This window comes from Anguilla anguilla, chromosome 19, assembly GCF_013347855.1.
Source record: "Anguilla anguilla isolate fAngAng1 chromosome 19, fAngAng1.pri, whole genome shotgun sequence".
Classification (NCBI taxonomy): domain Eukaryota; kingdom Metazoa; phylum Chordata; class Actinopteri; order Anguilliformes; family Anguillidae; genus Anguilla; species Anguilla anguilla.
The window spans coordinates 1,051,647-1,073,871 of NC_049219.1; the positions used below are offsets into that span (position 1 = coordinate 1,051,647).

The window sequence follows — 22,225 nt, forward strand, 5'->3', positions numbered from 1 at the left end:
CACACAGGCAAACACATAAAAGAAACACAAGAAGATACATCCAGGTTCGGAACAAGCACAAGTCGGAAACAAACACAAGGAACCAGCACCCGAGTCAAGGGGACAAAGAACTTAAATAGACAGGGGTAACAAGACACAGGTGAACTCAAAGAACAATCAAACCAGAGGGAAGGGAAAACGAGAGGCAGGTGGGGACGATGATTAAATAACGAGACAATAATAAAATAATTGAAAGCAATAATACAATTAACCAACAGGGGAACGAGCAGGACACAAAACAGAAGTGCCGCCATCTGGCGGCCCAACAGGGAAAAACAGACAGAAACACAGAACTATGACAAAAAACACATTTTCAACGTACAAAAATGCCAAGATACTCACCCACACAAAGCACTGTCTATAAGTCTGTAATTAAAACTAGCAAAATCTAGGCCTTTAAAAGTTTTTTGACATCAATACTTTTCATATAAAAAAGGGGTGGGGCAGTGAATAAATAAATACATATAATAATGGCAAATATTGTGGCCTATTAAAACATTTTTTAATCTTACAAAACTATCCAGACATTTTCCCAATTAATGTACCGTATGGCTGTGGGTTGCATAAACTTAAGCACAATAGTACCATTTATTTTACAATGTAAAAATCATATTTGTGAATAATAAGAATAAGAATAAGAATAATTTTATTCCAAACAGCACCCAAAGCACTGGATGCAGACAATTGTTCAAACATAGTGTCGCCATTTTCACAATTTCAGGTGTAACAGCTGAATAGCTAAATTTCCGTGATGGGTGTTTCACTTTCATGTGAAACATAAACTTTGAATGACAACATTCTCAACATAGAATGAGACCATCTAACTGCTCATGATATTAGCTCTCCAACAACACCAAACATGACTTTACTGCATATTAGATTGGCTAAATAGTTTAGACAAAGACCGTGAAACAAAGTCCTGGTCCCAAAAACACTTAAGTGTGCCAGGAATCTGCTAAGATAACAAGAACGTGCTGGAAGGAGACGTTAAATCCCAACATCAATATAATTCACGAGTTGTTGAATAGGCCTGATATATGTATGTGCTAAAATTTGGCAAAGATCTACATGGATTAAATATTTGTTTCTTCTGCATGACTTATTCAATACAGTGACTGGTGCAGGTAATAAACAGTACAAAATATATAAAACTCCGCCCATCGAACACTCAGTTGAGCCAGTAAACCTAAGTAAGGAAATGCGATCCAAAAGAGAAACTGAAACTTAACGGCCATTTTAAAAACGGAAGAGAAAGAATCCCTAGAAAAGAAGGAATCAAAATAAATGTAAAAAAAACGGAGTGAACAGCCTGTTGTGGAGTGGAACTGAGGTAAGACAAGCTGAAGGTAAAGGGGAGCGGGGAGGAATAAGAATCTTCAGGTAGGCTATAATCGCATTAACCCGCGTAATTCAGAAAAACTGACAACTGGCAATAAAATGGTGTGTTTAATGCGCAGCCTGATAAGCTAAGAGCTTTCATTACAACTTTATTCAAGACTTATCTTAAAAAGAGGTCCATAGCAATAGCAGGTAAAATAGACAATACAGACAATGGCACATATGCTATATTATCATCTTACTCATAGTTTGACAGCAGTTTGATGCTAGCGTCAGTAAGGACTTTCGCGCGGGTCTGAAAATTTTAAAATAAAAGTCTGACGATAAAACCACTATTACGTTCAGCAAAATGAAATTAATTAAGGAAAAATCGAACTGTAGTTGTCCTAAAATATGACCTATTCGTTTTATATTCATACAATATTAAAACAACTTCGATTTTTAACATAGATATGTAATACTATTCATTTTCAGTTAGAACCACACTAACATTAATTATAAACAAATATGTCTTCCTTTTTTCTATTTTTTCCCCTACAGTTTTAACAATGAAAATGCAAAATTTTTAATGGAGAATTATAGATGAAATACACCCGTTACTTTTAATTATTATTGCAATATCTAATACAACATTACATCAGTACATGAGTTTAACTGAATGGTAAGGGAAGAATTAGAGTAATTTGTAACATTCTGTGATACCTTGTAACATCAACTATGCAACTTAAAACAAATAAATATGAAAATGTGGCTGGATATTGCGCTAGTATGGCAAGGAGAATAGGACAGTATTAACACGTTTGTAAAGGTGAAAATATCACACACAGTATATCATGGCTGGGGTATAAGCATGCAGTACATAGGCAAATTTCTTTCAGTTAAATCCCAACTGCTTTCTGATAGCATATGATATATCATGCTCTGCTACCTCCCCTGGACATGTTGTCTCAATGATATGGGGGTGTTTTGAAAACCTTGGACCCTCCACTCTTCAGATATGGTGTCATTTATATCAAATAAGCATCATAGAAAATGTGGCTGGGGTTTTAACATGCAGTACATAGGCAAATTTAATTCAATCAAGTCCCAATTGCTTTCTGATAGCTCTGATAGCATAACATATATCATGCTCTGCTGCCTCCCCTGGACATGTCTCAATGATATGGGGGTTTTTTGAAAACCTTGGACCCTCCACTCTTCAGATATGGTGTCATTTATATCAAATAAGCGTCATAGAAAATGTGGCTGGGGTTTGAACATGCAGGGTATAGGCGAATTTCATTCAATTAAATCCCAATTGCTTTCTGATACCATAACAGATATCATGCTCTGCTGCCTCCCCTGGACATGTTGTCTCAATGATATGGAGGTATTTTGAAAACCTTGGACCCTCCACTCTTCAGATATGGTGTCACTTATCAAATAAGCGTCGTAGAAGATGTTGCTGGGGTTTAAACATGCAATTTCTCGGCAAATAGTGTATTCCTATCTTCTGCTAGTACTGTTGAATGCATACAGTTTAACAAGTGCACATACAGCAGTCTTGAATGAATTAAAATCTCATTATGAATTCAGAATATGACACACATAGTCATTAGTCATGGTACATTTCATAGCAGGAAACAGCCAGTATTGGACACCTGGGCTTGTAGCAGGATGTAAAGTACAACTGGCCTTCACATTAAGCAATAACAATAATCAGTGAACAGAATTTTTGTAGTGACATTTTTTGTGTGACTTACAAAAGAAAAACTTGTTGGCTTAATTCATAGTGCAGATATGTCCTCATATCTGTGTTGAAAAATTTGTTAATATTCTGACCAAACAAAAACATTTTGTGAAAAAGCACACATACAATCCACAGCTACTTGCATCTAGTTGCTTGTGAAAATGTGGGCAGTTGTGGGAGAATTCATAATTTAGTGATAACTTCACAACTGTGCCAAATAATGCCAAATATTCTAAAACCAAATACTTTGGAAGAGAGAAAATCACAGTAATTATATCATTTTCATATGTTTTTAATGAATCAAGAATTTTCACTTTTAGGGTAATATTATTTTCTTTGTCTTTTATGTTTTGCATTTCAATGATTATCACAGCCCAATGAGTAGATCTGATATTTAAAGGAATTATAATGTTTTCAAAGCACCACCAGTTTCTATGACTTTTGGAAATGTTTGGGAGAACCTCTATATTTTCCCAAAATAAACAATTCAAATTCTGGCTGACAAAGGTTGAAGGGACCATGCATACATAATTCTCTTTTAAGTTTTTTTTCAGGAGGTCCAAGGATTAATCAATAAATTGGTCATTTAACCATCTTCCACTTCTAATTAAAACTAGATATCACCTCTGGTGATATATTATTAGGCATATCCCTACCTGGATTTTGTGGATGAAGATGAATTCATTCATCTTAAAAGGATTTAATTGAATGAAATTTGCCTATGTACTGCATGTTCAAACCCCAGCCACATTTTCTATGACGCTTATTTGATATAAGTGACACCATATCTGAAGAGTGGAGGATCCAAGGTTTTCAAAGCACCCCTATATCATTGAGACAACATGTCCAGGGGAGGCAGCAGAGCATGATATCTGTTATGGTATCAGAAAGCAGTTGGGATTTAATTGAATGAAATTTGCCTATGTATTGCATGTTCAAACCCCAGCCACATTTTCCATGACGCTTATTTGATACATTTTGATTCATTTTGAATAAAATGAAGTGGAACTGGTTAGAGCAGGTATCATGGAAAGTCAGCTCTCATTAGTTTTTTAAAAATTATTTTATTTAAATAATTCACAAACACATTTGATGAGTATACAAAGGGCAAATAGCCTAACTTTAAAAATTGTCAACAAAAAAAAAAGTGAGAGAGAGAGAAAAAGAAACAGTTGATTGGGGAAGGCACAAGACGTACAGACAAAATACCAAAAATTACACAAACTTATAAACAAAAGCACATGCTTGTTATTTTTTATTTTGTAATAGGAAATAACAAAAATCACTTACCTCACACATTAGCGTGTTACATAGGGCCATCACTCAGGATGTTAAAGGGTCAGTGACTATAGCAGGGAGGCTGGTGGAGTGTTAAATGATTTATTTACTTAATATGTGCTAAAATTTGGATCTACATGGATGAAATATTTGTTTCTTCTGCATAACTTATTAAATACCGTGACTGCTTCAGCTAAGAAATAGTATAAATATAAAGAACTCCGCCCATCGAACATTCAGTTGAGCCAGTAAGTAAGGAAATGCGGTCCAAAAGAGAAACTGAAACTTAACGGCCATTTTAAAAACTGAGGAGAAAGAATCCCCAGGAAAGAAGGAATTAAATTAAATATTAAAAACGGAGTAAACCGTCTGTTGTGGAGTGGAACTGAGGTAAGAGAAGCTGAAGGTAAAGGGCTGCGACGAGGAATGGGAATCTGCAAGTATAATCGCATAACCAGCGTAATTCAGAAAAACTGACAATGGCAATAAAATGGTGTGTTTAATGCGTAGCCTGATAAGCTAAGAGCTCACACGGAGTCCGAACATACCATTTAGACCAGAAAGTAATATTGAAATAGCCTTTAAGAAAGTTTACTTCAGTAGCCTATTTTTGATATTCCATGACCAATTCTACCTCGTGAGGAGGTAGCCCAGCGAGTCGGAGGTCACAGGACTTGTCGCTTGTTGTTGACATTTTGACGCTGCAGTATAACCCCGGATTTTGTTTTTAATCAAACAATTAAGAGGTTGTTACTTATTCTTTTATGTTTCATAGGAAATCATTCCCATTACTAAATCACATTAATTGGTTTGAAATATTGAGGCAAAATATACAGTGGAATGATTATATTAGGCAGAGATTACTCTATATTTCATTTCATTTCAACTTTATTCAAGACTCATCTTAAAAAGAGGTCCATAGCAGGTAAAATAGACAACACAGATAACGGTACATATGATCTCATAAAAAAACACGTTTTCAACGTACAAAAATGCCAAGTTACTCACACATACAAGACATACACCGTCTATAACTCATTCATTCAGACTGCCAAAATCCAGGCCTGCCATTAAAAGTATTGATATCCAAATGACGCCAAGTTACGATACTACAAACAATATAAGCTATCTTTCCTCACCGAAATGAAATAAGATGTATTCCAAAGCAATGCTACCCAATATTTCCTCAGTTTTAATGTTATGGGGCTACTTTGCTCACACTGGTCCTAGGGCCCTTAAGGAAAGCAGCATCATGAACTCTACCCAAGTACCAGGACAATTTAGCCCTAAACCTGACTACCTCTGCCAGCAGACTGAAACTAGTGGATCTTTCAGCAAGACAATGACCCCAAATTCACGTTAAAATCCACAAATAAAAAGGTTAATGATGCAGAAGCATCACTGTGCAATGGCTACAACAGTCTAAAGACTGCTGAAACTCCCTGAAAACCTGTGAATCAATAGAACAGCACGGCCCATAAGCACGGATCAACAAAGACATCAGGATCTGGAAAGATTGTGTGTGGAGGAAGAGTCTAAGATCCCTCCCAATGTGTTCTCTGGTCTTATGAGACGTTATGTAAAAAGACTCAGTGCCATTATCCCTGCGAGGGGAGGGTGCACACAGTACCAAATACAGGGGTGCCAATAATTGTGATGCACAATTTTTGTAAAGAAATGTGAGAAATGTGTCATTTTGGTAGTTTCCATTATATCATTAAATATATTCCATATGTTGGACAATGAAAATATACCTCAGCACTGGTAATCCTTATATTGAACGGTCTTAGTAATTGTTATCATGGGTGCAGAATATTTTGGAGGGAATTGTATTACTGTAAAAGTTTATGGCTCAGTTAAATTCCATATTTGTCCCTGTCCGTTCTATGAGATTTGATGTATGTGTGTGTCTGTGTGTATTATTATGTCTGTGCGTTATCGTGTTCTTCTTGTGTGTATTTACAGGTCTGCCAATTTGGGTCAGAACCCACTTGTGAATCTGATCTGGTGTGTTCAGGTTTCCTGAAACAGGGGGCGCTGTTTCAAAAATGAGTTACTCAGAGGAGACCGAGACTGACGATGGAACCCACGGCCTTGCGAGAAAGAGGTAAAAATGCATGAATCAGAGAGTTAATGTGCTGTGAGTTAGAGCTGCAGTAAGAGGATGAGTTTAACTGGAAGCTCTGTCTCCATGTGCTGTGAGTTAGAGCTGCAGTAAGAGGATGAGTTTAACTGGAAGCTCTGTCTCCTTGTGCTGTGAGTTAGACCTGCAGCAAGAGGATGAGTTTAACTGGAAGCTCTGTCTCCATGTGCTGTGAGTTAGAGCTGCAGTAAGAGGATGAGTTTAACTGGAAACTGTGTCTCCCTGTGCTGTGAGTTAGAGCTGCATGAAGAAGATGAGTTTAACTGGAAGTTCTGTCTCCATGTGCTCTATGTTAGAGCTCCAGTAAGAGGATGAGTTTAACTGGAAGCTCTGTCTCCATGTATTGTTCACAGGGTCCAGGTAGATAGGGCTGGGTCACCGGTACCCAGCTGTCTGTCTATGAAGAGTGACCGTTCAATGGATCCTCCAATCAAGTTTGGTGCAGAGTTCACAGGTGATCAAAGGTAATGAAACGCGTTCATATTGCATTAGATCTGCAGCAAAAGGATGAGTTTAACTGGAAGCTCTGTCTCCATGTGCTGTGAGTTAGAGCTGCAGTAAGACGATGAGTTTAACTGGAAGTTCTGTCTCCATGTTCTATGAGTTAGAACTGCAGTAAAAGGATGAGTTTAACTGGAAGCTCTGTCTCCATGTGCTGTGAGTTAGAGCTGCAGTAAGAGGATGAGTTTAACTGGAAGCTCTGTCTCCATGTGCTGTGAGTTAGAGCTGCAGTAAGAGGTTGAGTTTAACTGTAAATTCTGTCTCCATGTGCTCTATGCTAGAGCTCCAGTAAGAGGATGAGTTTAACTGGAAGCTCTGTCTCCATGTGCTGTGAGTTAGAGCTGCAGTAAGAGGATGAGTTTAACTGAAAGCTCTGTCTCCATGTGGTGTGAGTTAGAGCTGCAGCAAAAGGATGAGTTTAACTGGAAACTGTGTCTCCTTGTGCTGTGAGTTAGAGCTGCAGTAAGAGGATGAGTTTAACTGGAAGCGGTGTCTCCTTGTGCTCTATGTTAGAGCTCCAGTAAGAGGATGAGTTTAACTGGAAGCTCTGTCTCCATGTGCTGTGAGTTAGAGCTGCAGTAAGAGGATGAGTTTAACTGGAAGCTCTGTCTCCATGTGCTGTGAGTTAGAGCTGCAGTAAGAGGATGAGTTTAACTGGAAGCTCTGTCTCCATGTCCTGTGAGTTAGAGCTGCAGTAAGAGGATGAGTTTAACTGGAAGCTCTGTCTCCGTGTATTGTTCACAGGGTCCAGGTAGATAGGGCTGGGTCACCGGTACCCAGCTGTCTGTCTATGAAGAGTGACCGTTCAATGGATCCTCCAATCAAGTTTGGTGCAGAGTTCACAGGTGATCAAAGGTAATGAAACGCGTTCATATTGCATTAGATCTGCAGCAAAAGGATGAGTTTAACTGGAAGCTCTGTCTCCATGTGGTGTGAGTTAGCGCTTCAGTAAGAGGATGAGTTTAACTGGAAGCTCTGTCTCCATGTTAGAGCTGCAGTAAGAGGATAAGTTTAACTGAAAGCTCTGTCTAAATTTGCTGTGAGTTAGAGCTGCAGTAAGAGGTTGAGTTTAACTGGACGCTCTGTCTCCATGTGCTGTGAGTTTGACCTGCAGCAAGTGGATGAGTTTAACTGGAAGCTCTGTCTCCTTGTGCTGTGAGTTAGACCTGCAGCAAGAGGATGAGTTTAACTGGAAGCTCTGTCTCCATGTGGTGTGAGTTAGAGCTGCAGTAAGAGGATGAGTTTAACTGGAAACGGTGTCTCCTTGTGCTGTGAGTTAGAGCTGCACTAAGAAGATGAGTTTAACTGGAAGCTCTGTCTCCATGTGCTGTGAGTTAGAGCTGCAGTAAGAGGATGAGTTTAACTGGACGCTCTGTCTCCATGTGCTATGAGTTAGAGCTGCAGTAAGAGGATGAGTTTAACTGGAAGCTCTGTCTCCTTGTGCTGCGAGTTAGAGCTGCACTAAGAAGATGAGTTTAACTGGAAGTTCTGTCTCCATGTGCTCTATGTTAGAGCTTCAGTAAGAGGATGAGTTTAACTGGAAGCTCTGTCTAAATTTGCAGTGAGTTTGAGCTGCAGTAAGAAGATGAGTTTAACTAGAAGCTCTGTCTTCATGTGCTGTGAGTTAGAGCTGCAGTAAGAAGATGAATTTAACAGTAAACTTTGTCTCATGATTTGTTCACAGGATCCACTGCTCACCGGCGTCCAACCGTCTTGTAGAGAGGAGTTCAGAGAAACTCTTCTCAAAACAGGTATTATTTATATTTTTTTCTATTTTAATATTTGCTTGTGTGATTGTCTTGTACTGTACACTGCATTTCCTTTTTTTTTATATGATCGCATGACAAATAATGAATTAGTAGCCTTTAATTGATAAGATTGAATATGTAATCAGGTTTTTAAATTTTGTACCTGGCCCTCTTGGGCTCACAGAAAGATGCAAATTCTTTTTTAGGACCCAAACACAATGGGAGAGTAAGACTCCAAACAAAGTGTTTGAAGCATGCAGTTTATAGTCAGAATTCTCCAAATGTATTGCACTGAGAAACTGATTTATTCTATGGGAACTCTTGATTTATCACAAGTAGTGTCTCTACAAAACCACACAATAAAATGTCCAGTGTTAATTCAACTCTCATCTCTTTTAACAGATAATGTTTCATCCCACTCTGCAATGTGGGACCAAATGTTACCTGTTAAGAGTTGAATTAACACTGGACATTAACTGGACATTTTACTGTGCATTAATCAGGGATAAAAGGTGCACTTCAAACTTGAGGCTTTGGACCTTCTGCATGTATTCTGTTTAAAAGTATCTGTCCCAGTTCTGGCCTTCCTATAAGAGAAAACATGAGACATATTGCAAGAATCTGATTGTTTCAATGGCTCAGATACAGCACACCACTTCATGTGTTTATTTCACACAGTGATACAGCACACCTCTTCATGTGTTTATTTCACACTGATACAGCACTCCTCTTCATGTGTTTATTTCACACTGATACAGCACACCTCTTCATGTGTTTATTTTACACTGATACAGTACACCTCTTCATGTGTTTATTTCACACTGATACAGCACACCTCTTCATGTGTTTATTTCACACTGATACAGCACACCTCTTCATGTGTTTATTTCACACTGATACAGCACACCTCTTCATGTGTTTATTTCACACTGATACAGCACACCTCTTCATGTGTTTATTTCACACTAACACAGCTGACCAGCAGCCCTGTGAAGCAGAAGGATCTCGCTGACTCACTGGAGAGAGATGAGCAGCACAGTAAGAGTTTTAACTCATTGCTACTGTGTGTCCATTTGAATGCTCAAATGAGCTTAGCAATCAAATATAACAGAGTACAATGTTTTGTAATGTTTTATTGATTTATAGGATCTACACTTTCATAATAGTGTTTTACATCAACAGTCTTGCATATGGAAAACATCACACACTACATGTGCACAAAGGTGTTTAAATTAAAATATTGCATCCAGAAGTGATTATGGGGCAAGCAAATGCACATGAGATTAAATGTCCCTGAAAGAGATTCAAATCTGGTCTGAGTTTTTATCCAGGATTAATGAGCACTGAGCATAAAAATTATAAGATGATTAAATTACTACATGACCCATGAAGACCATATTTACCACATCATACTATGAAAAATTAAGAAATTGAATGTGATAAAGGAATTGAATCCTTTTTCATTGTTTGATATGTTTTCATTTTGTGTGTAGAACACACTGTGAGAAGTGTGTAACACCTTAAGAGGTGTGTATACCATTGTGACAATGGACTGCATATGTATTTTTTATTGTCTGTTCTGTGATTTTAAACATTGCTTCTCATATTTTGTCTCCTCAGATAAATCCATAGAAAGAGCCCAGAAGGTGCTGAAAACTGCTCTGAAGAAGAAGTTTGAATGCATATTTGAAGGTTTAGCAAAGCAGGGCCACCCAACCCTCCTCAATGAGATCTATACAGAGCTCTACATCATCAAGGGGGGACATGGGGGGATCAATGATGAACACGAGGTCAGACAGATTGAGACAGCATCCAAGAGAAACACCACACAGGAGACTGCAATTCTCTGCAATGGCATCTTTAAGCCTTTACCTGGACAAGAGAGACCCATCAGAACTGTGCTTACAAAGGGCATCGCTGGCATTGGGAAAACCGTCTCTGTGCAAAAGTTCATTCTGGACTGGGCAGAAGGAAAAGCCAATCAGGACATTGATTTCATCTTCACTCTTCCTTTCCGAGATCTGAATCTGAAAAAGGAGAGGAAATTCAGTCTGATGCAGCTTCTGCAGCACTACTTTCCACAACTGAAAGAGATCAAGAGTATTGAAGGCGATAAAGTGAAAATTGTGTTTATCTTTGATGGTCTGGATGAGTGTCGACTTCCTCTAGATTTCCAAAGCAATAAGATCTGCTGTGATATAACAGAGTCATCATCAGTGGATGTGCTGCTGACCAACCTCATTCTGGGGAATCTGCTTCCCTCTGCTCTCCTCTGGATCACCTCCCGACCAGCAGCAGCCAATCAGATCCCTCCTCAGTGCGTCCACCAGGTGACAGAGGTACGAGGGTTCAATGACCCACAGAAGGAGGAATACTTTAGGAAGAGAATCAGAGATGAGAAAAAGGCCAGGAGAATTATCTCACACGTAAAGTCATCTAGGAGTCTGCACATCATGTGTCACATACCAGTCTTCTGCTGGATTTCTGCCACTGTACTGGAGACAATGTTGGGTAAAGAGAGTGGAGATCTGCCCAAAACTCTGACTGAAATGTACACACACTTCCTGCTCATTCAGACTAATGTGAAGAATGAGAAGTATCATGGCAATGGTGTGACAAACCCGAAAATCTCTGAGTCAGATGGAGAAATCATCCTGAAACTGGGGCAGCTGGCTTTTCTACAGCTGGAAAAGGGCAATCTGATATTCTATAAAGAGGACCTGAGAGAGAGTGGCATTGATGTCAGTGAAGCTTCAGTGTACTCTGGGGTGTGCACAGAGATCTTTAAAGAGGAGTGTGGGTTGGGTGAGGAGAAGGTCTACTGCTTTGTGCATCTGAGCATTCAGGAGTATCTGGCTGCCTTGTTTGTGTTTCATTCATGTGTGAATGAGAACAGAAATGTACTCAGAGCAGAAGAATCAAAACCTCGCAGTGACGGAGTGCAGCTGTCTGAGTTACACAGGAGTGCAGTGGATCAGGCCTTAGCGAGTAAGAACGGACACCTGGACCTTTTCCTCAGATTCCTTCTAGGCCTCTCTCTTGACTCCATTCAGACTCTCTTAGGAACACTGCTGATGCAAACAGGAGGCAGATCACCTGTACCAGACCCTCAGACACAGACAGGAAGCAGATCACCTGTACCAGAGCCTCAGACACAGACAGGAGGCAGATCATCTGTACCAGACCCACAGACAGGAAGCAGATCACCAGTGCCAGACTCACAGACAGAGAGCAGTTCAAATAGCATTAGGGAAACAGTCCAGTACATTAAGGAGAAGATCAAAGAAGAATCTTCAGCAGAAAGGACCATCAATCTGCTCCACTGTCTGAATGAACTGAATAAAAACACTCTAGTGGAGCAAATGAAGAAGTTCCAGAGATCAGGAAAACTCTCTAATCAAAAGCTGAATCCACAGCAATGTTCAGCCCTGGCCTTTATATTACTGATGACAGAGGAGGTCCTGGATGAGTTTGACTTGAAGACCTACAACACATCAGCAGCAGGTTATCAGAGACTGCTACCAGTAGTCAGGAACTGCAGGAAGGCCATGTGAGTATGGTGTAATAATTAAAGTAGATAATGACAGCATGTTTTTATAAACACTTCATAGTTAAAGTGAACATAGAATACAATAGAATTGTCAGGCAAGTGAGAATTATGATTTTTGAGTCAAGCTATTTTAACAGATTGTGCCCTCATTTAATGAATACAGAAGTAGAATCAAATGTAAAAACTCACTTGTGGCAAGATGAGTGCCACCCCTCTGAACTTCCAACACACAGAAACACGGGAAACCACAAGTTCTTTCCGCACGTACGTGCTTTTTTCTATTTCAGACGATCTGGCTTTTCGTATATTTACAGCCGACATGGTTTTTCTTTCCGTTGTCCTTTTTATATAATGAACATACGTTGTTTGCGTAAAAACCGATGCAGGTTCTCTCTCCGTCGGCAGCTTCCTTCTTTAAGGCTCCCGGTCTCCGCTTTTAAAACCCCAGGCTCACTGTTGAACAATCAGAGGCAATCAGCGCAATCAACAATTAGCAATTATCGGCGCGGATTACCTCCACCTGACAGCTGTGACGTTGGATCCGAGAGCTGCTCCTGTCACTCTCTCTCTGCAGCCAACGCCAAACCACTCCCACCCTACCACATCACTTATCCAACATGTAAAATGTATTTTATTAGATTTAATTTACGTATTATCATTAAAGATTCCAGTTATTAAATACATCATGAATTCCTTGTTTGACAAGCCAATGTGATGGATCAATAATGGTGCAAACATACAACTCACAGATTTAAATGTAGAGAGGGTATAGTATGTTACAGTATTAATATGAACATATTCCCCATCAAATAAAAAAATACAAGCTACACTTCCTTTACACAAAATTAGACAGACATGGAAAATAAATAATATAATTGTGAAAAAAATGAATGAAAGGTACCGCAGAACCACAGCTTGTCTGTCCCACTGTGACCCAGGATGGTAAAATAAGCAGCTAAAGAATCAAGACCAGAGATCCAAGACTGTGATCAAAAAAGACCAAGGCAGGGCTGAGAAGCAAGGCAAATGGCACAAGATCAAAGGCTCAGTTTTGCTTTACAGACCAACAATTGTTTTGAAACTTTATTTCAATTTATTTTATTTGTAAAGCGCTTTTAACAAAGGAGCTTTGTCACAAAGCAGCTTTACAGAGAACCGGCCCCCAAAGAGTAAGCCTAGGGCAACAGTGGCAACCTTGAGCAGAACCGAACTCAGAGGGGGAACCCATCTGCCGCGGGCAGGCACCAGTTTGTTATGGAAAATCCACAGTGGCAGGAGGCGGGGTGCCCAGCTGGTCTAGGGCTGGAGCTCTGGGCCAGGGGGGGTGCTCAGCAAACTTGGGCTAGAGCTCCGGGCAGGTGCCCAGAACTGAGGAAGACGAGAAAAAAATATATTGTTTGGGGATTCAAATGGTAGATTAGCAAGCAGAGCAGAAGAAACAGAGGTGCCCACGTGCGATAAGGAAAACCCCGGCAGAATAAGGCTATGGCAGCATAGCTAAGGGAAATGGAGGCAGGGGCCAGCGCAGCCATGAGGGCAGGCTTGAGACAGTCATCACCAGACCATGACCGGTTCAGCTTAACACAGCACTACCAATGATGATCCAGTGACAGCACTAACCGCTACCAGAAAACCTACCAGAGACTCTATAGCTATGCCCGCCACCCACTCCTGCCCCTCAAATATGAGAGACTAAAAATATATGTTTTGAACCTAGCTTTAAATAAGGTGATAGTGTCTGCGCCCCAAACATGGGCAGGCAACTTGTTCCACAGGAGGGGAGCACGATAGGAGATGGCTCTACCACCTATAGTACTTTTAGATATTCTAGGAATAACAAGGAGGCCTGCACCCTGCGAACAGAGCGTTCGTGAGGGAATATAAGGAAGAAGTAAATCATTTAAGTACAAAGGGGCAAGCCCATGTAAGGAGGCTTTAAAGGTAAGAAGTAGTATCTTATAGTCTATTCGGAATTTAACTGGCAACCAGTGAAGCGATGCTAACTCTGGGCTGATGTGCTCGAATCTCCTTGTTCTAGTGAGAATACGAGCTGCTGCATTTTGAATTAGCTGGAGCCCTTTCAGAGAGGAATTTGCACATCCAGACAAAAGAGCATTGCAGTAATCTAATCTTGAAGTAACAAAAGCTTGAACTAGCTTTTCTGCATCATGTAAGGACAGTATTTTCCGAATTCTTGAGATGTTTCTCAAGTGATAAAATGCAACCCTGAGCCAAGAGAGTGCCTGTCCAAGGAGGCCTGCAAGATTTTCAAGTCTATCCAGAGGGATGAGGTGATCAACTGTGTCAAATACTACACTTAAGTCTAAAAGCACAGGTGCAGAGATGCAGCCATGGTCAGAAACGAAGAGTAGGTCATTGAGTACTTTGACCAGGGCTGTTTCAGTGCTGTGAGAGGGTCTAAAACCAGATTGAAAAACTTCCAATATATGATTGGAGTGAAAAAATGAACCAAGTTGTTTTGAAATGGCCTTTTCTAGTATTTTAGAAAGAAAGGGAGGTTCGAGATAAGCCTGTAGTTAGACAGGTCATTCACATCCAAGTTTGGCTTCTTAAGAAGGGGTTTGATGGCTGCAAGTTTAAGAGTCTGTGGTATGTGTCCAGATGCTAAAGACACATTGACAATATGTAACTTTGGTGTTCCAATCACTGGTAATAGCTCCTTGAAAAGCTTCGTAGGAATAGGGTCTAGAAGACAAGTAGAAGATTTTGAGGAATTAACTTTGGCATTAAACTCCATGAGATCTATTGGAGCAAAAGAGTTCAGATAGGCCGCCCGTCTTTCTGAAGATTCTTCTGAAGATTCTGCATCCATGCGTTGAGCGGATGGAAGGGCAGACCCTATATGAGGGGTGGTAGGAGAACTTTGAATCTTGCCCCTGATTTTTATAATTTTGTCATCAAAGAAATTCATGAAGTCATTACTACTAAATGATATTGAGGCACATGGATCAACTTGATTCTTGGTCAGCCTGGCAACAGTGTCATCTATTAAAGTAGAGAAGTATGAGGAACGTACTGTGGAGAGGGCATGTTTATAAGTTAGTAGACTGTCTTTCCAGTCCTGGAGGAATACCTGCAATTTAGTAGAACGCCATTTGCGCTCTAGTTGGCATTGGCTTGTTTGAGAGCAGGAGTATGGTCATTGTACCAGGGTGCTAATTTCTTATAGCGGAGTTTCCTCTTCTTAAGAGGTGTGAGAGTATCCAGGGTTCTGGAAAGTACGCAATTTATGTTGTCTGTCAGCTGATCAATTGAGCTAATGCTTGCATTTTTGTATGTGTTTGGGTGGGAGCCAAGAAAATCCCCACAGTACACAAATGAGCCTGGGAGCTCATTAATAAAAGCATTTGCAGTCCTGGAGGAAAGCTTACAGATAAGGTAGAATGAAGGATCTGGTGACACATGACAGACTTGTGAAAGTTGGAAAGTAATTCAATAATGGTCTGATAGCACAGGGTTTTTAGGCATGACTGCTATATTTGCTATTTCTGTATCATAAGTTAAGACCAGATCAAGAGTATGGTTATGAGAATGTGTGGACTGATGTATATGTTGATCGAAGCCAATAGATTCAATGATAGACAAGAGTGCTGATCTGAGAGGATCACCTTCACTATCCATGTGAATATTGAAGTCCCCTACAATTACTACTTTATCTGAATTAACAACCAGGCTGGAAAGAAATCAGCAAACTCAAGTAAAAAGCCACTGTATGGCCCTGGTGGCCTGTATACAATTTAAAGGATAAAACTGACTGCTTTTTTGTCTGGATGTGCAAAACTGAGAACAAGCACTTCAAAAAAGTTACAAAATAGCAAAAAGATTAAAATGATATACAGCAGCAACACCACCGCCACGACCCGTCAGACGGGGAACGTGAGTATAGCTGTAGCCAGGAGGGGTGGATTCATTTAATACAATATACAGTTGTAAGCCAAGTTTCAGTTACACATAAGATTTCAACTTGGTGGTCAGTAATTAATTCATTTACAAGAGTTGCCTTAGGGGCTAGTGATCTGATATTAATTAATCCAATTTTTAGCTGAGTTTTTAGCTGAGTTTGGTCAGCCGCATTATTAGTAGAATAACAAGATCTGATTTTTTGCAGATTAGCCATACAAACACCCCTATGGTCTTTATTGAACGAACATTTGTCCTTAACTTTGACTTGGACAAGTAAACACAAGTGTTACACTTACTCTTATCTAACTCAGTTTGGTGAAGTAGTTTGAACTGTGTTTGTGTAGAAAAAAGAATCCCTCCTTTTAAATGTCAGTCAGTTAAGGACGAATGTTGATTGAATCAAATCCATGTTTTTCAAAAGGGGGGAAGAATCCCCCTTTTATCCCTAGTCCATGCATAGATAATTTGTGAGTGGGAGATGACCAGAGAGAGCCTGCTCAGTCTGTACCCCTCTTATATTGTTCATGAAGATGAGATATTTTCAACACTATGATTAATGTAATGCTGGGTTTGGTTTGGGAGAGGCAAGTGTGGTTATGAATGAAATGTTTGTGTTACTGTATTGTGGGATTAGGTCAGGCAGTAAATGCACCATGTTACAAGGCCAGTAGTGCCACCCTGGTCTCTGCTTTATTCTGGTGTAGGCTGACCCAGAATCCAATAGTGCCTGTAGACAGAGCGAAAACAGGAAGGTAGAGGAATTGTAGGATATAATGGGTGTCAGGGTGAGGTCTTCTCAGGGGACTGTTAAAGTGCCTGTTTTTGAGGTAATTCTGTGGCTTATCTCAGGCTAAAGTCTGGCCTGTACAAGGTTCTGAAGTTTCCTAAAGCCTGGAAAAAGCTAAATGGTGTCTCCTTGGACAGCACCATCAAATGTATCACTATTCCAACAAAATGAACTCAAAGGCATCATTAACAGTTCCTACATAGCTTTGGTTTCACTACCTGGTTATATGTAACACCAGCAGAACAGACAGACTGCACTACATGGTTATATATAACCTCAGCAAAACAGACAGACTGGTTACATGTGAACAGATCACTTTTTTTGCATTCCTGTTTCCTAAGTGAATCTGGCTTTTGCTGTGTATTGGCTTGCAATGCTGTGGGACGTTTCTCAACAGTTACCACCAAAGGAAAAAAGCAGAGCCTAACTGACTATCCACCCTGAAAGATGTGTGTTATTTCTTGCATCTTTACTTTTGGTTGTATCTGTGCCAAATGTCAGAAGAAAGTGGGCCATTTGGGTAAGAATTTCATCTGTAGAACTGTCAGAGTTCTGTCCAACAGGACGTCTAATTCTCAGGCCCAAAGTGCTGCAGTTGGAGAGTGTAGCAAAGTCATTTTCCTCAGAGCATCAGTAACTTTAAATCCTCAATATCACTCTTTATCACTCAATGCGATTACTGTTACATTGCACATATCAGATTTTACAGGATATTGCGCTATTTAAACATACAATAATATATCAACTCTCTTTTGCAGACTGAACAGCTGTGGCCTCACAGAGAAGTCCTGTGAAATTGTGGCCTCTGCTCTCCAGTCATCAAACTCACCCCTGAGAGATCTGGACCTCAGCTACAATAACCTGGGAGATTCAGGAGTGATGCTGCTCTGTGCTGGACTGATGAGTCCAAACTGTAAACTACAGACAGTGGGGTGAGTAGTGCTGTGTACTGTGTGACCTTAACTAAATAGAATTAGTGATTATGGCTCTGTGCAGTGAAATATATAAAGTGCTTTCTCTCTGTTTACTCCTATGTCCACCAGCATTCTTTCTTTGTCCACATTGTTCTCATCCCTCTCTTCTAACTGCTCTAGCACAACAAAGAAAAGCAGGATAAACCCTCATGAGTTGCCAGGTTTGTGGTTCTTGACCAGAATGTAAGTTTTCAGTAGAGTCTGTAGTATCAGGTCACAGGTGATGACTGAATGCTGAATGCATGATTGACATTGTAAAATATTGACCACTTCAGTAGAGTAATATGTTTCACGTCGATCATAACGTAACAAGAATAACATAACATAACATAATGACGAGAATAGGCCATTCAGCCCGACATGCTCACCGTTTTACTACCTACCACTAGTGCTAGGTTTACCTACAAACTAGATAGTATCCAGCATCGTATCAAGCCCGGTCTTGACAACCCCCAGAGTTTCTGCCTCTACTACATGACATGCGCCAAGCTATTCTACACAGTGACTACTCTCTGTGTGAAAAAATACTTCCTAACGTCGGTGCGGAATTTACCTTTTGCTAAATTCCTTTTATGCCCCCTCGTCATACTAACAGAGCTGAACCTGAAGAATCTCTTGTAGTTCACTCTGTTGATCCCCTTTATGAATTTAAAAGACTCAATCAAATAACCCTGAGTCTACTTTTACTAAGCTTGAAGAAGTTAAGCATCTGAAGTCTTTCCTCAAAACTTTTATCTTTCATACCAGGAACCAAGTTGCGCAGTTAATGTTCTGATTGGAGAAAGTGTCACCCAGAACGTGCTTTGGAACTGTTGGAAACTGTACGGAAAGTTTTCGCTTCAAATTAGAATAAAAAACATGGATCTTGTAGCGAAACCCAACGTTACTTCTCCTGTTTGGGAACATTTTGGCTTTCAGCCCGATGAAGATGGAAAGCCAAAGAATTTGGATGAGGCAGTGTGCCGCATTTGCAACAAGAAAATCAACGTCATGCGAGGAAACAGGACAAATCTAGCATCGCATCTTAGGACCACTCACCGTCCGTTATACGATGCAATGAAAGGCACCCCATCTACCTCGGGAGGTACCGGCTCGGCACTACGTCAGTTAGGAGTCTCAGAGGCATTTGCCAGAGTGACTAAATACAACCGGGACAGCAACAAGTGGCGAGCACTTACAACAACTGTAACAAAGTGTTTGGTTGTGGAGATGGTGCCCTTCCGGACTGTAGGAAAGCCATCATTCCGAGCTATGCTTCAGTCCTTCGACAAGCAGGACTGAAGCATATTTTTCGGAAACAGCCATTCCAGAAATGTACTTGAAAGTAAAAAATGAAATCATAGCCGGAGGTTTGAATGGCTTTGCTAATTTTTGCGGTAAGGAAATAAATCAATACCGCGGCAGCTCTAACTTATACCCCACTCTCTTTCTCATGCTGACCTTGTGGTGAAGATGAGTTGTACTCCTTCATCATTACACACCTGTGTGTGCTACATGGTTGTGGCATTTCTGAAGATGTTGAGCATAAAATCAGATATTATTACTATTGGTAAAATCAACTATTGGTCAATAGGGTATGTGTGTACATCTTAGGGAAGAGTGTCAATCTGATCAACATGCAAGCTGCTGTTTAGGTGCAATGTTACATCACTTAGTTTTGTCACTCTTCTGTGGTTCCAATCCAAAGCTAAAGTCTGGATTTCAGAACATTTAAATTCTACAGAAGTTGGCTTTACTTATCTTGCTAGGCAGAGGGTAGAGGTTGCTGCACAGGGTCATTATATAGCAGAAACACAAGGAGACTCCTAGCACAGGGCCATTATATAGCAGGAACACAAGGAGACTCCTCACTGCTAAATAGAGCACTGGGTCATTATATAGCAGGAACACAAGGAGACTCCTCACTGCTATATAGAGTACAGGGTCATTATATAGCAGGAACACAAGGAGAATCCACTACTGTGATATATAGAGAGCAGGGTCATTATATAACAGGAACACAAGGAGAATCCACTACTGTGCTGTATAGAGCACAGGGTCATTATATAGCAGGAACACAAGGAGACTCCTCACTGCTATATAGAGCACTGGGTCATTATATAGCAGGAACACAAGGAGACTCCTCACTGCTATATAGAGCACTGGGTCATTATATAGCAGGAACACAAGGAGACTCCTCACTGCTATATAGAGCACAGGGTCATTATATAGCAGGAACACAAGGAGACTCCTCACTGCTATATAGAGCACTGGGTCATTATATAGCAGGAACACAAGGAGACTCCTCACTGCTATATAGAGCACTGGGTCATTATATAGCAGGAACACAAGGAGACTCCTCACTGCTATATAGAGCACAGGGTCATTATATAGCAGGAAAACAAGGAGACTCCTCACTGCTATATAGAGCACAGGGTCATTATATAGCAGGAACACAAGGAGACTCCTCACTGCTATATAGAGCACTGGGTCATTATATAGCAGGAACACAAGGAGACTCCTCACTGCTATATAGAGCACAGGGTTATTATATGCACCTTTAGCTGCTCCAAACAAAACTGGCACCAACCCACCATACTGTCCATAGCCACGCTCCCAAACACCATCTAAAAGCACCCTCCCCTAGGCCTGGAAGCTAGGCCTCTCATAGAGCCCATGGTTAGGTAATGGGCCACAGCTGCAGCTATACCCGTCTGTAGGGCCGATGCTGCCCCCTGGTGGACAGCTGCCCAATTCCTTTCCTGGCATCACATGTTAAACAGACAAGAGCTTTGAGGATATGCTCTAGGGCACTCAGAACAACTCCAGTTATTGCATTACTAATGAGATGGGAGAAACACCACTGAGGCAAAGATAAATAAAACTTGCTTTGCATAACTGGATTAAGTTTAAATGATCTAGTGTAGATCACCCTGCTAAGCATCCTATTGAGGACACATGGGAAGTGGACATGCAAGGGCAGAAAGAGGAGAAAAGCTCTTATTAATTGTGCAAGTATGCAATTGGGAAAGCTACAATTAAAGGGGAAAGACATGGCTCCTTCAACCTGCTGGTCTGTCATCTCCCCTTGGTTTCTTCTGGATCCTGTAATAGACCTAGCTGTGTTAGGAAAGAACAGAACTGACACAGAGGGCCTCTTACAGTAAGTTCAGCTGATGCACAGCTGCAGCAAATGTGGGGTGGATATCTGCAGATCCTCAGTATCACTCTTCATCACTCAACACGATCACTGTTTCATTGCACATATCAGATTTTACAGGATGCTGCGCTATTTAAAAATACAATAATATATCAACTCTCTTTTGCAGACTGAACAGCTGTGACCTCACAGAGAAGTCCTGTGAAATTGTGACCTCTGCTCTCCAGTCATCAAACTCACCCCTGAGAGATCTGGACCTCAGCAACAATAGCCTGGGAGATTCAGGAGTGAAGCTGCTCTGTGCTGGACTGATGAGTCCAAACTGTAAACTACAGAGACTGGACCTCAGCTACAATAACCTGGGAGATTCAGGAGTGAAGCTGCTCTGTGCTGCACTGATGAGTCCAAACTGTAAACTACAGAGACTGGGGTGAGTAGTGCTGTGTACTGTGTGACCTTAACTAAATAGAATTAGTGATTATGGCTCTGTGCAATGAAATATATGAAGTGCTTTCTCTCTGTTTACTCCTGTGTCCACCAGCATTCTTTCTTTGTCCACATTGTTCTCATCCCTCTCTTCTAACTGCTTTAGCACAACAAAGAAAAGCAGGATAAACCCTCATGAGTCTTAAGGTTGCCAGGTTTGTGGTTCTTGACCAGAATGTAAGTTTTCAGTAGAGTCTGTAGTATCAGGTCACAGGTGATGACTGAATGCTGAATGGATGATTGACATTGTAAAATATGGACCACTTCAGTACAGTAATATGTTTCACGTTGATCATAACATAACAAAAATGACATAACATAACATAATGATGAGAATAGGCCATTCAGCCCGACATGCTCACCGTTTTACTACCTACCACTAGTGCTTGGTTTACCTACAAACTAGATTGTATCCAGCATCGTATCAAGCCCGGTCTTGACAACCCCCAGAGTTTCTTCCTCTACTACATGACATGCGCCAAGCTATTCTACACAGTGACTACTCTCTGTGTGAAAAAATACTTCCTAATGTCGGTGCGGAATTTACATTTTGCTAATTTGCTTTTATGCCCCCTCGTCATACTAACAG

The 22,225-nt window shown here is 40.6% G+C and overlaps 3 protein-coding genes across 3 annotated transcripts in view; all 3 read left to right on the plus strand.

Moving 5' to 3' along the window:
* Positions 1-22,225, plus strand: part of LOC118219199 — a 77,173-nt gene that overhangs the window by 26,323 nt on the left and 28,625 nt on the right. The window lies entirely within an intron of this gene.
* On the plus strand, positions 4,639-13,394 carry LOC118218913 (NLR family CARD domain-containing protein 3-like). Its single transcript, XM_035401666.1, has 8 exons — positions 4,639-4,774; positions 6,350-6,491; positions 6,881-6,991; positions 7,773-7,883; positions 8,713-8,779; positions 9,751-9,814; positions 10,397-12,326; positions 12,732-13,394. The coding sequence occupies exons 2-8, from the start codon at positions 6,433-6,435 to the stop codon at positions 12,742-12,744; spliced, it is 2,355 nt and encodes a 784-aa protein (XP_035257557.1). The 5' UTR covers positions 4,639-4,774; positions 6,350-6,432; the 3' UTR covers positions 12,745-13,394.
* The window catches only part of LOC118218903 (protein NLRC3-like), a gene marked incomplete at its 3' end in the record, with an annotated part of 237,255 nt that continues 219,784 nt past the window's right edge, over positions 4,755-22,225 (plus strand). Inside the window, exon 1 of the mRNA XM_035401647.1 lies at positions 4,755-4,790. The remainder of the gene's footprint in view (positions 4,791-22,225) is intronic.